The 17,053-nt window shown below is 49.1% G+C and overlaps 2 protein-coding genes across 3 annotated transcripts in view; one reads left to right on the forward strand and one right to left on the reverse strand.

The window, feature by feature from the left end:
* Positions 1–8,168: 8,168 nt before the first annotated feature.
* Positions 8,169–9,945, forward strand: LOC119331631. Its single transcript, XM_037604794.1, has 2 exons — positions 8,169–9,511; positions 9,630–9,945. Exon 1 carries the CDS (start codon positions 8,192–8,194, stop codon positions 8,747–8,749), a length of 558 nt encoding a protein of 185 aa, XP_037460691.1. The 5' UTR covers positions 8,169–8,191; the 3' UTR covers positions 8,750–9,511; positions 9,630–9,945.
* A 3,638-nt stretch (positions 9,946–13,583) lies between these two features.
* LOC119329713 (probable protein phosphatase 2C 54) overlaps positions 13,584–17,053 on the reverse strand; it is a 3,779-nt gene continuing 309 nt past the window's right edge. The window contains exons 2-5 of one of the 2 annotated variants that reach the window (XM_037602788.1): positions 16,709–17,053; positions 15,663–15,863; positions 14,943–15,154; positions 13,584–14,470 (exon numbers count right to left, since the gene is read on the reverse strand). In XM_037602788.1, coding sequence (XP_037458685.1) covers positions 13,900–14,470; positions 14,943–15,154; positions 15,663–15,863; positions 16,709–16,786 — 1,062 coding nt within the window. In that variant the 5' untranslated portion in view covers positions 16,787–17,053 and the 3' untranslated portion in view covers positions 13,584–13,899. Of the gene's footprint in view, positions 14,471–14,942; positions 15,155–15,662; positions 15,864–16,704 lie in introns of both variants that reach the window. The other variant, XM_037602787.1, reaches the window with a different exon arrangement.

Raw genomic sequence — 17,053 nt, forward strand, 5'->3', positions numbered from 1 at the left:
TTGGGGTCGGTGTCCTCGCTCGCCATGTCGTCGAGGAGGTCGTGGACGTCGGGGAAGAAGTCGTCGTCGGGGAAGTAGTCGTCGGCGACCGGATCGTCCGTGATGAAGTAGCCAGTAGTCGCGTTGAGCGCTCCCCAAAAACCTTATCACCCTTCTCCCGTACAGGACTCAAAAGGTGCGGTTTCGGAGGCCTACTGTCCCGGCCTGCGGTGCACGCCGCAAGCCGGGATGGGGAAGATCCTAGCGGCAGCGCAGTGCTCAGGAACTTGTGGCGAGAGGAGGAAGAGGTTTCGGTGCATCTCTCTGGGAGGAGCGACCTCCCTTTTATAGGCGCAAGAGAAGGAGGCGAGAGGGCAACAACAAGAGGCGAAACAAAGAGACAGAGACGAAGCGAATAGCCAGCAGCCGAAGAGCTGCACCATTCGCATTCGAACTCTCATTCCCGCAACCCGCGGCGCGTCGTGACGAGGTGTGGCGGGCGGCGGAGGAGGAGCGTGCGTGGATATCCCTCTTGTTCTCATGCTCGTACAAGTGGGGAAAGAACCTCCCTTATAAAGAGGTCCAACTCCCACTAAACTAGCAATGTGGGACTAAACTTTAGTAGTATCCCTTGCCTTGCACAAATGGGCTAAGTGGGCCTCTAGGATCTATTAGGAATTTCTGAAATAGTTATTGGGCTGCCCAAAATAGACTAAATTCCAGCAATCCCCCACCAGATCCCAGAGACACACAGAAATTTGCCTTTGGTTTCAAAACACTGTTTTATATACCGGTACTATAGTGAAGCTGTTAAGTTGAACTTCCACCTAGAACTCTATGATACACTAGTAAGCAACTTGAACAGTGGACTGGGCCTTGAACTGCAAGTTTTCTGCGAATCTAGCTTCACATAAAGCCTTGACTGATACGTGGCTACCGTGGGTCTTCCCTGCGGGTGGAGCTTATGCGTCATACTCTGTGACCTTTCATGAGTTTACTAGAGAGAACCCTACTCTCATAGATTGCGACGTTTGACAATCAGACTCATATATGTGTGTTCTTCAAAAGATGTTCTGCAGGATAACATCTCTGCTTAAATAAGCCACTTAGAACACATTAAGATATACATCAACCTGCCATGCAGATTAGGAGAGTATTGCATCTTCGTGGAGTGGTATTGTGAATAGTAAGGATACTCTCCTCTCAGTTGACCAACAGCTTGTCTTCCACATCTAATTCACGGGATCTCCTATCACAAAGAATAGGTTATCACTGTGAACAACTCATATTGTGGGTCTCATACCCATCTCCCTCGATGCATTATCTATCACATTACGTGATAGACCCTTGGTAAAAGGATCTGCCAGATTTTTTGACGTTTGGATATAATCCAACGCAATAACTCCGGAGTTTTTCATTTTCCTGACAGACTTTAACCTTCTCTGAACGTGTCTTGATGACTTCATGTTATCCTTTGAGCTGCTCACTTTTGTGATCACAGTTTGATTGTCGCAGTTCATAAGGACACCCGGTACAGGTTTCTCAACAACCGGCAAGTCATTCAAGAGCCGGCGAAGCCAATCTGCTTCAACCGTAGATGTATCTAGTGCTGTGAGTTCTGCTTCCATTGTTGACCTCGTTAAGATGGTCTGCTTGCAAGACTTCCAAGAAACAGCGCCACCTCCATGAGTGAATACATAACCGCTCATGGCCTTTATCTCATCAGCATCTGAGATCCAGTTTGAGTCACTATACCCTTCAAGCACCTTTGGATGCCCGGTGTAGTGAATTCCATAATTTGCAGTGCCTTTCAAATAACACAAAACTCTCTCTAGAGCTTTCCAATGCACATCTCCTGGTTTTGAGACAAACCGACTCAGTTTGCTAACAGCAAAAGAGATGTCAGGTCTTGTAGCACTTGCTAAGTACATAAGCGAGCCAATAATCTGAGAATATTTCAATTGATCTTTAGCAATTCTTCAATTCTTTCGAAGTAACACACTTGCATCATATGGTGTTGGAGAAGGCTTGCAGTCACTATAGCCAAAGCGACTCAAGATCTTTTCCACATAGTGAGATTGAAGCAATGTAATCCCACCATCATCGTCTCTCAACAACTTGATGTTCAGAATGACATCAGCCACTCCTAAATCCTTCATCTCAAAACAACGAGATAGGAAATCCTTGATCTCCTTAATAACATTCAAATTTGTTCCGAAAATCAGTATGTCATCAACATACAAGCAAAGGATAACTCCCTCACCCCCACCATGGCGATAGTACACACATTTGTCAGCTTCGTTTACAACAAAGCCTGCGGCTGTTAAAGTTCTTTCAAACTTCTCATGCCACTGTTTGGGTGCTTGCTTGAGTCCATACAAGGACTTTAGCAACTTGCACACTTTTCCTTCCTGGCCATCTAGTACAAACCCATCTGGTTGTTCCATATAAATTTCCTCGTCTAACTCTCCATTTAGGAAAGCAGTCTTAACATCCATTTGATGAACGAGAAGACCATGCGAGGCAACTAGTGAAAGTAGAACTCGAATAGTGGTCAGTCGAGCCACAGGTGAGTAAGTATCAAAGAAGTCTTCACCTTCCTTTTGGGTATAACCCTTAGCCACGAACCGAGCCTTGTACTTCTCAATAGTACCATCAGGCCTAAGCTTCTTCTTGAATACCCATTTGCATCCTATAGGTTTGCACCCATAAGGACGATCAGTTATCTCCCAGGTTTCATTCGCCAAGATGGAATCCATCTCGCTACGAACCGCTTCCTTCCATTAGTCAGCATCTTCAGATGCATAGGCCTCTCAAATAGAACTGGGAGTGTCATCTATGAGATACACAAGAAAATCATCACCAAAAGACTTTGCGGTCCTCTGTCTCTTGCTCCTAGTAGGAACTTCATTGTTCTCCTCCACAGGACTTTCAAAGTGTTCCATCAAAATGGCAGGTTCGATAATTGTAACTGGTTCCTGATTCGATGAACTAGGCATCTCCTGATTAGATGAGGTAGCCATATCCTTCATGGGAAATATATCTTCAAAGAAAGTCGCATCATTCGACTCCATGATCGTACCGACATGTATTTCAGGTACCTTAGATTTTACAACCAAGAATCTATATCCAATGCTATGAAAAGCATATCCCAAGAAAACACAATCCACAGTCTTTGGTCCAAGCTTCTGCTTCTTTGGAATTGGAACATTGACTTTCGCCAAACAACCCCATGTTCGTAGATAAGAGAGTTTTAACCTTTTCTTTTCCCATTCCTCGAATGGAGTTACCTCTTTGTTCTTTGTGGGAACTCGGTTTAGGACATGACATGCAGTCAATATCGCCTCCCCCCACCATGCCTTGGAGAGACCCGAAGTGTCTAACATGGCGTTAACCAAATCTGTTAGAGTACGGTTCTTTCTTTCGGCCACCCCATTTGACTGAGGTGAATAGGGAGGCGTCCTCTCATGGATTATACCATGTTCCGCACAAAAAGCATCAAATTCATTAGAAAAATACTCTCCACCACGGTCGGACCTAAGCCTCTTGATTTTTCGATCAAGTTGGTTTTCCACTTCAACTTTATAGATCTTGAAAAAGTTCAAAGCCTCATCCTTAGATTTCAGAAGATACACATGGAAGTATCTAGTGGAGTCATCAATTAACGTCATGAAATATTTCTTTCCACCTTTTGTCAAAACACCATTCATTTCACATAGATCTGAATGTATGAGCTCTAGTGGTGCAAGATTTCTCGTTTCCGCAGTCGTGTGAGACTTACGAGGTTGCTTAGCTTGCACACACACTTGACACTTAGATCCCTTAACAGTGGTGAAACTAGGGATTAAGTTCAACTTCGCTAGTCGTGACATGCAACCAAAGTTAACCTAACAAAGATGTGAATGCCACACATTGGATTCACTATTGTTGCAAATATGATTAGCAACTTTATTGCAAACGTCTGATAAGGATAAAAAAACAGGCCTCCTGACTCATAGCCTTTACCAACAAAGGTTCCATACTTGGATATTACAAATTTATTCGACTCAAAGACAAGCTTGTAGCCATCTCTACACAGAAGAGATCCGCTAACAAGATTTTTATTGACGGAGGGGACATAATGCATGTTCTTCAGCCGCACGATCTTCCCCGAAGTAAACTTCAGATCGACCGTGCCAACACCACGAACAGAAGCACTTGAACCGTTGCCCATCAGCACGGTTGAAGTCCCTGTGGTCTGATAAGACGAAAACATGGAAATATCACCGCATACATGCACATTAGCACACGTGTCAATCAACCAGTCAGGAGAATGACATACTGAAAGAATAGTGAGAAATATACCATAGCCAGCATCCTTCATGTCAGTGTCTCCAATGACAACATTAGCGGTCTTGCTGCCTTTCCCAGGATGACGCTTGTCATAGCGATTAGGGCAACTAGGAGCCCAATGATCAGGATCCCCACACACATGACAAGCACCTTTCTTCTTGCCATTCTTCTTCTTGAAATTCGTGTGTTGCACATCCTTGTTCTTCCCATCAAACTTTGCTTTTCCATCAAACTTGCCCTTGTTCTTGAACTTGTGGGGCTGGAAGTTCTGCTTCTGTACCACATTGGCACTAGATCCTCCCTCAATACCTCGAGCACGTGTGTCCTTTGCTCTCGCCTTTTCTTCCACATCAAGAGTGCCAATGAGATCCGGGACGGAAAACTCCTGCCTCTTATGCTTCAGCAAGGTAGCAAAGTTCCTCCATGAAGGAGGAAGCTTAGTGATGATACCTCCGGCAACAAACTTGTCCGGTAGCATACAACTGAAGTGCTCAAGTTCTCTAGCAAATGACTGTATCTCATGAGCTTGCTCAACCACGGAGCGCTCTTCAGTCATCCTGTAATCATAGAATTGCTCCATGATGTACAGCTCAGTGCCAGCATCCGAGACCCCAAACTTGGCCTCGAGTGCATCCCACATATCTTTTCCATTATCAATTGACGCATAAGCATCAACTATGTTCTCACCAAGAACACTCAAGAGAGCAGCCTTAAACAGAGTATCCATTTTCTGAAAAGCTTGTGCCTGTTGAGCATCAAGCTCTCCTTCAGGTTTGCCGAGAGTGGCGTCATAGCAACTCATGGTTTGAAACCATAAGACTACTCTCACGCGCCACCTATTATAGTGGATACCCTCAACATAGGAGGTCTCATGGAAGCAACAAAACAACTCGGGGTAAATTGCCTATAATCAGGTTTTGGATTGTTGGAAATATGAGCAATTTACCGAATGATTTTATTAATAGAAATACTAGATAAAGCATGACTAATATAGTAGAGATAAAACAAGTCATGCGTTCGGACAGAGAGAAGGTAAAGAGCATCTGCATATATGAACTTGAACTAAACACATCTAGAACAGATACTAGATGAAGTTGCATATATGAAGTAGAACCTAACACATGTAGGACGGAAAGTAGAGCAAAGAACTGTGTCATGACATCTAACAGAAAGAGCAAGAACACGTACGGGACATTAGCAGCAGAAGTAATGGACTTGGGGTCGGTGTCCTCGCCCGCCATGTCGTTGAGGAGGTCGTGGACGTCGGGGAAGTAGTCGTTGGCGACCGGATCGTCCGTGATGAAGCATCCAGTAGTCGCGCTGAGCGCTCCCCAAAAACCTTATCACCCTTCTCCTGTACAGGATTCAAAAGGTGCGGTTTCGGAGGCCTACTGTCCTGACCTGCGGTGCACGCCGCAAGCCGGGATGGGGAAGATTGTAGCAGCAGCGCAGTGCTCAGGAACTTGTGGCGAGAGGAGGAAGAGGTTCTGGTGCGTCTCTCTGGGAGGAGCGACCTCCCTTTTATAGGCGCAAGAGAAGGAGGTGAGAGGGCAACGACGGGAGGCGAAACGAAGAGACAGAGACGAAGCGAACAGCCAGCAGCCGAAGAGCTGCACCGTTCGCATTCGAACTCCACTTTCGCAAAAAACTTTTCAGCTTCCGTGTGACCTTTCGTATACCCGTAGTGCGTGACAAAAATTTAGATATCGGCTCGGCTCATTCCCGCGGCGCGGCGCGTCGTTACGAGGCGTGGCGAGGCGGGCGGCGGAGGAGGAGTGCGCGTGGATATCCCTCTCGTTCTCATGCTCGTACAAGTGGGGAAAGAACCTCCCTTATAAGGAGGTCCAACTCTCACTAAACTAGCAATGTGGGACTAAACTTTAGTAGTATCCCTTTCCTTGCACAAATGGGCTAAGTGGGCCTCTAGGATTTATTAGGAATTTCTGAAATAGTTATTGGGCTGCCCAAAATAGACTAAATTCCAGCACAACAGTAGTTTGGTTGGGCTCTGGTCCCCTCGAGGTTGTGGACTGGTGTAAGCTAGATTGTAATTACCTGGATCCTTGATTAATACAAGTCTTACTCGCAAAAAAGAATAAATGAGGAGATAATTGTAAAAAAACATAGGAGAAGACGCTTCGCGTACTAAGAAATAAGAGCATCTACAGCCGGACGCCCTATATTCGTCTCATACGCCCGGGCAGGCCGTCAGGTCACTGATTGGTCACAAAAAATTGACTCAGCCGAAGCTCTCAAACGGGCCACAAACGCCCGGACTGACCGACACCCCTTATATCCATCCCGAATGTAGAGCGGATATGAGGTGGCTCGGGCATGCCCGGGCGCGTCCGCCATGTCAGCCTGGCCCACCGCTAGCCCACCCTGCCCCCACAAAAAACCCTTGTCTGGCAGATCCCTAGCGTCGGCGAGCATGTCCAGCACCGGTAGTCACTTCGACGGAAGCTCCGGAGACGAGGAGGAGCTGGCGCTTCGTATTGCGCTCGAGTGGTCACGGGTCGATATGGGCGGCAGCTCCAGGTCCAGTGCGACGCCACCTTTCGCCCGTCGCGGCAGCGCCGATGCTGGTGCCGACCCTTCCTATCCTACGCGTGGATTTGCGAGGCCTACCTGATCTTCTCCTCCCGCCCGACGGCCTCCTCCACCTCCGGTCGCTGCTCCGCGCGGGCAGCGCTGGGTTCTAGTGCCCACTCCACCGACGCCGCGGATGCGGACTCCGGAGTCGAAGGCACGTGCCGCCCGCCGCGAGAGGCAGAGGGCAAGGGAGATGGCGGGCGGGTCTGATGGGTCTGCGCAGTCCGCCCGCCGCAGCCGAGTGCCCGACGATGAGGACCGTCTCTTCAAGTGGGCGTGTCGCCGATCACTGACTGAGGCGGAGACGAAGGCCCGACGGCTTCGGAGGCTCAACGCTAAGCAGCTTCGACTCGGCGTTGAGCAATCCGAGCGGGAGGCGGCGAGGGTGGCCAAGCTCAAGCGCAAGCAAGACCGCCGCGTCCGACGCTTGCAAGGATACATCGTCATCTCTGATTCCTCCTCCTCCGACGGGTCCGACGTGGACCCACCTCCTGCCGCGGACTCCTACAGCTGCACCGGCGACCGGAACGGCAAAAGGCCGACGAGGAAGTGGTGAAGATCCGTCTTAATTTCAAGTTTTTTTAGATGTAGTTTGAACTTGCCCGCCGTATTATGTGTATTATGTGAACTTTGGCTATCTTTTAATGCCCTGGTTGTGATCTTTTGATAAAATCGATTGTGCATTTGTATGTCCGCTCATGATCTACGTATTTTTTTATCAACGTTGCATGGTTTAGTATGAATATAGGAGAGAAAATATGAGATACACAGGTGTGAAAATGTGAATATAAAGAATGCCCGGTCAGTATCCGCGGACGTACGGACATATAGGGGAGCTGGATTTGTCAAAGTCCGGCCGTAGACGCTCGGAAATGCAGTTTAGGTCTGCCTCCCAACCCTCGTCCCTGCCACCCCTAAAGAAAACAAATCCCTCGTCCCTGCCACTCTGCACCTCTTCGCCCTCGTCCCCTTCCCCTCCATCTCAATCCCTTCGCTCTCTCTCTCCTCTCGTCCCCTCACTGAATCCCCACTCCGCAAGAATCTCTCACTCACCAACACAAAATCAACCAATGCTGGCTGATTCCAAGATGGATCCAACGAATAGTAGGCAAGGGTCTTGTTCTTGAGCGGAGCAGCGCGAGCTTGAGGCCACCGGCGGCGGCGGCTCTTGCTCCAGCGGGCTGGGGAAGGAGCGGAGGCTGCGACCTCACCCGGCGGCGCCAGATCTTTCCGATTCCGACTCGTTGGCCTCCCAATCTTAAATCTTTGCCTGCAGGCACGGCCCGCGATGCCGCCGCCGCGTGTGCGGGAGTTGGGGGAGATGTACGAGCTCGTGGAGGAGATCCTGCTCCTCATCCCGCCTGAGGAGCCCGCGGTCCTCATCCGCGCCTCCCTCGTCTGCAAGGCGTGGTGCCGCCTCCTCTCCGGCCACGCCTTCCGCAGCCGCTGCCGCACCTTGCACAAAACACCTCCAGTCCTGGGCTTCTTACAAAGGTGGGAGGACAACGTGGGGCGCTCCGTCCCCACCACAAAGTTCCGCCCCCGCAATCCCGAGCGGCGGGACAGTTATGTGCTCGACTGCCGCCATGGCCGCATTCTTCTTGGGTGTAGGTGGTACGATGAGGGGGAGGAGGAAGCTGACGAGCAGTTGAAAGAGGAAGAAGATGATATCGAGGAGGACGGTGAGGGGGAAGAAGCTGACAAGGAGGAGGAAGAATATGATACGGATGAGGAGGGGGAGGAGGACGACGAAGATGAAGATGAGGGGAAGGAAGATGACAGGGTCTCGAAGATGGTCGTCTGGGACCCCGTGTCGGGAAAGCCGAATCCAGTTGCGCGGTCTTGACATGTTCGACCCTGACGTCAACGGCGCAACCTATTGGGGCACGGTGCTATGTGCGTCGGATGGCTGCAACCACGCTGCCTGCAACTTGGGGCCATTTTTCGTCGCTTTAATCGGCCTTGACAGCTACCGGCCGTATGATGACGATGATAAGAGGCTGCGGGCGTTAGTATACTCGCCAGAGACCCGGGAATGGACCTCAACAGCCACTATTCACATCGGTGGCGTTGGAAGATTTGGAGACTACATCATCGGAAGGCCCAGTGTCTTTGTTGGACAAGCGCTCCACTTCCTCCTTCACGGGGATCCAACTGTGGCCAACATTTTTATTCTCAAGTATGACTTCCATAGGCATCGCCTATCAGTCATTGATCTGCCAGAGCTGTGTGCGAGCAGCTGGACCCCCCCTCCTCATCTCGGTGGATGACAGTGGGCTGGGGCTCGTCCACCTAGACCAGGATGGGCTATGCTCCATTTGGTCGGTGGAGGTGAGTGTTGATGGAGTAGCGTCGTGTATCCAACTCAAAGAAATGGACCTCAAGGCGCTTGTCCCCATTGGCTATCCCATGAGCTCAGACTCTCTAAAGTTGGTTGGCTGGGTGGAGGGCACCGATATCATCATTGCGGTCACAGATCTTGGTGTGTTCACAATTGATCTCAAGTCTTTGAGGTTGAGGAAGTTGTCGAGTAAGCCATATAGTTTCACATTCAAGCGAGATTCATTTAAAAACCTCTTTCTCTACACGAGCTTCAACAATCCGCCAGGTATATATATATGGTTTCTTTGAGACATATGTTAAGTTTCCCTTGAGAAATTCGTCAAGTTAAACAAAGAAATTCACCTCCCATTGATGTGTTACTCAAAACTGTTTGCTTCATTTAGCGGTGGCAGGTGCTGTGGCCGTGGCTGAAGCAAGATCAGCAAGTTAAGCAGGACGTCAGAACGCAGCAGTTTGAATCTCGGGCAAGCCGTTGAAGCATGGAAGTTGAGCTTGATCTTTTTGTGGTGGTTCTCATTCTGAGTCATATCCTATGTTTGATATGGGAGTCTTAGCTCTGGTATCTTGTCAAGGGTCAGTTGTAAGTTGGTTACCCAGCATGCATGCATGCTTGCTCCTCTTTGCATGGCTTATCACACTGTACTTCCAGTAACTGGTGGAAGATATGGTCACGAAAATTGTCAAGCTCTTGTTCCTTTAGTCATTTTGTTGGCTTGTCATTCTGTTCCTTATGAGTGTGGTTTTCTGTAGCTCAGGCTACACGGTACCCCTTATCTTTGCCATCCATTTATGCATCAAGATCCGTGCAAACACATTTGTCTTTTTTGTTTCTCTCAAACGACACAACATATGAACTTCAAATTTTGCAGAACAACAATACATTCTAACTACAATATAGAAAAAAAAACTTTCAGATTCTTTCATGCATTTTAAATACTTGAAATAATATTTTTATTCAAAGAAAATCTTATTTTGTATATTTACATCAGACCAAAAAATCTGAAAGTTTTTTCACACATTGATGTTCTAATGTTTGTTCGGTCTGCAAAGTTTGAAGTTCATATGTTGTTTCATTTTCGAGAAACAAAAAAGAGAAATCTTGTTGTTGTTAGTTAGTTGGAGAGTACGGATCTCAAAGCAAGGCTGGAGGGTTGAGGATAAGAGGTTTCATGTAGCCTGAGCTACAAAGAAACTTTGTGTTTATGATATGAAATACTTGATGGGAGCCAGGCGTGTGTGTGCTTATGCTAAGAGCATCTCCGACGGCCGCGCGGAACGACGCGCGCGCGTGGTAAACGCAGCTTTTAGCGCGTGGGGGGCGTTTTGCCGCGCTCCAGCGACGGCGGGAAAACCACGCGCGAGGAAACCGCTTGCGCGCGCGCGAAAAGGCGCTAACTCGCGCGCCATCTTTTGCGCGCCGCTTCCGGCGCGCCTATAGTGCGGTGCGCGCCACGCGCCTCTCCACGTCTCCTCCTCTCCTCTTCCTCTCTCTCTGCCACGCGCCGCTCCAGCGCCCCGCCATCGACGCGCCTCCGCCGCCCCGGTGCCCCGCCACCGACGCGCCGCCATGCCGCCGCGCCGCCGAGGAGCGTCCGGCTACCGCGGCGTCCGCCTGCGCCCCAACGGCGGCTACTACGCGGAGATACGCTCCGGCGATCTCCGGCTCGGCCTCGGCACGTACGGGACGGCGCGCGAGGCCGGCCGCGCATACGACGCGGCGGCGTGGCGCCTAGGCAGGCCGCGCGGCCAGATGAACTTCCAGGATGCCTACACGCTCCAGCAAGCGCTCGACCGTGCCCCGCCGCCGCGTCTGAACACGGCACAAGACCGTGCGGAGCACGCCGAGCGGCAGCGCCGCCTCCTCGTCGCCCAGGAGGACGAGCGGGTCATGGCAGAGTGGCGGCGCCGCCACCCGGAGGACGTCGCCTACGAGCAGTCCTATTGGGCAAGGCGTCGCAAGGAGGACACGCAAAGGCGCCGCACGGCGCGGTTGGACAGGCGTCGGCGCAAGGCATTGGCGAACGCGCAGTCCGATCTCGTTGAAGCAGGTGGGCAGTCGTTCTTCACGCCGGATGATGATCGGTGGTTGGACATCTGGCTGGATACCTCGGACAACACCGCCGAGGAGGATGACGATAGTGATGATAGCGACTTAGACTAGTTTTTTTTATGCAATCTATCTCGTGTTTTATCGTTTGTCGTGGTTGTTTGGGCACTTCTGTAAGCCTTGCACCTCTATTGAGTAATGCCTGAGTCGCAGCGTCAAGGTCTGACCCAAATTGAGCTTTTATTATTATGCAATCTATGTTTTCGATGTAAAATACCTCTGTATCGTTAAAATCTATGCAATCTATCTATTTTCCAATAGCCTAGAACGAGCGTGCGCGCTGTTTTTTTGCACGCTGCTGGAGTGGCGCGCGCGCTGCATTTTAGCGCGGCTGCTGGAACGGGCGCAACGCGCCGCGCCAAATCAGCCGATGCGCGCGCGGCATATGTGTTTTTTGCGTGCGGCGCGACCGGCGCCTGTTGGAGATGCTCTACTTCAATTTTGCTGTAACATAAGCTATTTTATGTGCCCGGTTTTCAACTCTTCAAATAAATATGCAGGAGCGCCTGCAATTACAGTTATACCACTATATACAACTCAAAACCAGAAAAGCAATATGCAGGAGTACACCATTTCGATGTCCCTGCAGAAGGAAAAGGAAAAAAGGTACTCCCTCCGTCCTGAGCAAAACTGTGCTTATAATATAAGATCGTTTTGGTGTAGTAGTTTCAATAATGTCGTAGCCAGACACAAAGCAGAGTATCTGGCCAGAAAAACTGCAGGATTTCCGGCCATACAAGAGCCTCTGCACCAATCCATGTAATTTATAGTTCTTTGATCAGAGTGTCGTCAACATGTTAGTACTAACATCAGCTATGTTTCTCCCCTCTCTTCATCGGGGCAAAAATGAGAAATAAAAATAAACGAATCACATCCTGGGTCTTGGTCTTGCCAAACAGCAGCATCCTGCCTCATCATGATCATCTAAAGAAGAAGGTGAAAGAAAAAAAGAATGGAGAATGCAGGGAGAAATCCGATCAGTGGTGCCTGGCGCTATGGCCCCTGGGGCCATAGTAGTCCACATGGATCTCAGGCATCCTGTGCCCCCCTGCCCTCTCTTTGTCTTCAGATATGGCCTCCTCTACCCCTTCACCCGATGACTGCTCAGCATCATCAGTCTTGATCACCACCCCTTTCTCCACGGATTTCTGTAACCGATGTAGAAATTTACACAAGTCAGATAACCGTTCCAAATAAGCAGAAGCTCGGATCATTGGCCGCGCAACGACACATCGAAACACCAGAAACAACAGCTGCAATCACTTACATTGAGCACCGGGTTGCCGAGCGCCGCCTTGCTCCCTGCGTCCAGCCTGATGCCCTGCGCCGTCGCCACCATCAGGAGCAGAAGCACGGCAGCCGCAGCCACTGGCAGGCATGTCTTCGCCATCTTCTACGTCCAGTATCTGTGTGAGGACCTTGAAAGAGTCGAGCTGGGAGACGAACGCCGTTCAAGCCTTCAAACTCAGCTCAGGTGGAATGGAACAGCAGTGGCTCAGTCTCAGTGAGCAGCTGTGGACTCTGTTGTCTGAACTCTGAAGAACCATTTGACCCTGGAGACCATATATACACAGACACAAAACTTTTGTTAATGACACCGGCCCAGGCCCGCCCAGTGATTGGCGTACTCATGTCTGCGGCCAAGGGTCTAACCTGAAGTACTAATGCAGGAATGTAGCCATTGTTTATGCAGTCCTCTGCTGGACTTTGGACAAGTATGTCTGCCCCAACCATGGAGCCGTGTTTATTAGGACGCCGGACCCCTGGATTAGGCGCGTAACGCCATGGCAATGATGGGATTAAGAATGCTGTCAAGTGCACCTCAAGCAAGTAATAATGGACATCTGCTCCTGGAAAGTTGCCTGCATGTCTCCCAGGAAACGCGTAATATATTTTGCTCGCGCTCCCCTCCAGTCTCCAGAAAATTGTCCGGAAACCATTTGAATTGGGGTCGTTTAATTGCATGCAGAAAAGTGTCCGGAAACCATTTGAATTGGGGTTGTTTAATTGCACGCAGAGAAGTTGGACTGGTTTTATGTACGTGCAGTTTGGCGTTATTGCTCTGCTCTCCATGCCCTTATCACTTATCAGGCAATATTCTGCTCCTTTGTGTTCAGCTCCATACTTTTTTTTATGTATGTCTTCACACCTGGTAATTGACAATTCATGAGACAAGAGACACAGAAAAGACCATCGATTCGACCGACAGATTCACGGCGATGGAGTTACATGATCGAATTTCAGTTGCCCCCACAATCTTATTTACAGATGAAAACAGGGAAATGTATGATACAGCACAGCAAGGCACGCAGCCTCTTCACCAGGACATGCCTAGTTTCCAGCAGCTAAGAAATGCTCACAACTGTGAGCTCACATGTTCGTTGGCTTAATTACCAACAAGAATAACAGCCACTGCCTCAACAACAATGGGGTAACATAACAGCAGCTAACAACATCAACAACGAAGCACCGACACGACTACATACAATTAGAGCTCAGCAAGCACCGGCACAGCACCTGATCACGGCGGCACGAGAAGAGCGCCGTCATTGGCTTCCCAGGAGTATCCTGAGGCTGTTGAGCCCGTCGGCCGAGATGCTCCGCGCCACCCTACGTGGCTGATTCACTCTGATCTGAGGAGGCGCCACCAGGTGGAATGAGACCAGCACTGCTGTTAAATTGTCTGTGGCTCCGCGCCTTATCGCCTCCTCGACGATCTCCCTGCAGCAGCGCTTCACGTCGTTGTGCTCCTGGAGGCGCCGCCGGGCGAAGTCCACGGCGTTCTGGTTCGAGAAGACGTCCCACAGCCCGTCGCTGCCGATCACCAGGAACTCGTCGTCCTTGGTCAGCGTGGTCAGCTTGATCTCCGGCTCCGCGCTCAGGGGGCCTCCCCCGGGCCTGCTGGCCTCCTTCATTCCCTCGAGGTGCCAGTCGCCGAGGGCTCTGGTGACTCCCAGCAGACCGTTCAGGTAGCCGTCGTCCACGTAGCCACCGAGCGACTCGACCCGCAGCTTTTCGCTGAGGCTGCAGGGCCTGTGGTCCATCGACATCTCCATTGCGATGCCACACCGGGAAAGTACTGCTCTGCAATCACCAGCGTTCGCGACCAGAAGGGACCTGCAGCAGACATAATAACGATCAGTATTGGTTATTGGGAATGTCAACTAATGCTGTAAAATTTACAGGTATATAAAACCAGCAAAAGCTTAACATAGAGGGGAAAAAAGATGGTCTAACGTTGCGCAAATCTTGCAATATTATGCTTTTAGAACTATCTCTGGTGTGTAAATAGAAATCATATGCTTGGGGTGAAGATTTGAAATATGCAGAATCTCTCTAGTTTATCATAGTTGCAGTTTGCAGAAGTAAACCATGCAGCTAAAAAACAGTATGAAGTTAAAACTTCAACAATATCATGATGACACTTTACGATGCACTTTCATTGTATGTTCATATATAAATGTCCCTTGTGTTCCATTCCATATCATATATGCTGAATAATGAGACTTTCTAAGCAAATATAGTGTATTGCAGTTTATGGTTTTAATGACTGGCTCAATCATAGATGTTATATGTGCCAGAAAATTACCTTCCAAAAATCATTGCTGTAAGTGCCGTTGTGCCGGACGACAGAGTTCTCTGGTGAGAGCATTTATCGGCAAACTGACTATCAATCTGCACAAAGGATCTGCTCACTACTTTCTCAAGCTCCAGAGGAAAATCAGCATCTTCCACAATGACCCTTGGCAGATTATCGCGAACGAAATGGGCAGCATCTTTTCCACCATGCCCATCAAAGACCTAGAAAACGAGAAGTGTAAAAACTTACTTACAGGAACATAATGTCTCGTGATTCATATAAACAGAGAACAACTAAAATGATCACCACATGTCATTACACTTCTATACTGTTAAATAAAAACTGTACTTTAAGAACTACAGTACAAAAATTACACTCAGAGAACCACGGTGTGTACTGCATTCTGTACAAGAACAATGAAGATAACTTTATAGGATGATGGCATGACAGAATGTAGATCAAGGTTCAATTATCAAGCATAGGATTGACTGTGGATAGTTCTTGAAGATACAGAGGATCTGTCCGTACATACTTTATACAAGTTTCCTGGTACGCAAATACAACTCGAGATTTTCTACTATTGGGTACATGGATCAAGTCTCCAATAATTTTATTCTTTTCATGTGGGAAGTTGCGGTCTAGCTATAATTGTAGTAGTTGCAAATTTGAATAGAGTTGATTTCTGTGTCAAAATGAGCAAAAAGTGAAAAAAAGAAAGCATGTACATACCCCATAAAAGGAAACAACTTCTTTATCCACTGTTGGATAACCAAAGTTTTTAGCTAGATCGGCAATACACACATGGGTATCTTCCATGTACTGGCGACTTCCAATATCTGACCAACCGCCTGATCTAACATTTGGAAGGAAATTTCCAAAGTTACTCTGCTTGAAATCAGCAGTTGTGGTGTTCTCACAAACACTCTCCATCTGTATGTTCAAAAACGCATTAGTATAACTAAGAATCTAAGTAAAGTAGGCGCACTCTATAACTGAGAGCAGAAACAACAGGAAAGAATTCTGATGAAAAAGATGAAGCACCACTTTGCATAATGATGGCAACGCATGGCAGTAGTAAGCAACACTGATATAGTGCAGGCACTCCAAAGTATGCAATGAACATGGATCATTGCAAGAACAACATGTCCTTGGCTTAGCACAGCATTAGGGCCATGTTTGTTTCACTTCAGCCTTAGAGAGGGAAAAATCTTGCAGGTACCAAGTACTCCAATGCACATGGAGCACTAATCATTCCTGTTTGCTAGGTACTGGTACTACAATGGTCTGAAATTAGTACCTCCCGGACACCCTGTGGCAGTAAATCTCATCATCACGGTTATCTAGCAAATGATTGGGCACAGCGTGTACACCCAGTACAGTTAGTCAGTTACAGAGTAGTAGTACTAGTACTACCGACGAAGAAATGTGATGGACGGACAAACAAACAACCTGTCATCTCTCACCAGAAATCTCCTACCCAACTGTTGAACGATTCAAGGAGCACCCAGAAAAAAATCTCTCGCTTTCCTCCAGATTTTAAGAAACGGCAGCACGAAACGCGTGCGCGCAAAGCCAACGCACAGCCTGGTTCCGGCTGCTTCCAGCTCAATCCATGCCCATCGCGCCATGATGGAACACAGCTCAGGACAGGAACCATCAAATTCCCCGAACACGACGAGATTCATCTATCTAGGCTAGCAAAGAAGCGCCCTCCCGAAATCGAATCTTGCACTGCAGAGAGAGTCAGAGAGAGAGAGGCAGAGGGCGGTACCCACATGAGGCGAGGGGAGCTCGGCGGGCTTCTGCCCTCCGGCGTCTACAGAATCGGGCCTGTCGGCGTCGTCCACGCGCATGCCGGCCCGCCTCCGGCGTTTTCTTGGCAGAACTGGCGCTCTGCTGGAGTGCTGGTGGGAAGATCGGGCACGAGGGAAAAGCAGAGAGAGAGAGGGAAGGGAAGAATAATACGGGCGGGTAGGAGCAGAGTAGGAGGGAGGAGGGGGGCAGGGGAAGAGGAATCCGAGGAGGAGAGCAACGGGGAAAGAAAGGAGATGCTTTGGGAATATCTGTGGCGAAAGAAATGGCTCCGGGTCGGGGCAGGAAGGGAAAGGTGGGGGGAAGAA

The sequence above is a fragment of the Triticum dicoccoides genome, chromosome 7A (assembly GCF_002162155.2).
Source record: "Triticum dicoccoides isolate Atlit2015 ecotype Zavitan chromosome 7A, WEW_v2.0, whole genome shotgun sequence".
Taxonomy (NCBI): Eukaryota; Viridiplantae; Streptophyta; class Magnoliopsida; order Poales; family Poaceae; genus Triticum; species Triticum dicoccoides.

What these genes read in the sequence shown, in the direction of transcription:
- LOC119331631 (XM_037604794.1), top strand. Translation starts at nt 8,192, where the DNA reads ATGCCGCCGCCGCGTGTGCGGGAGTTGGGGGAGATGTACGAGCTCGTG.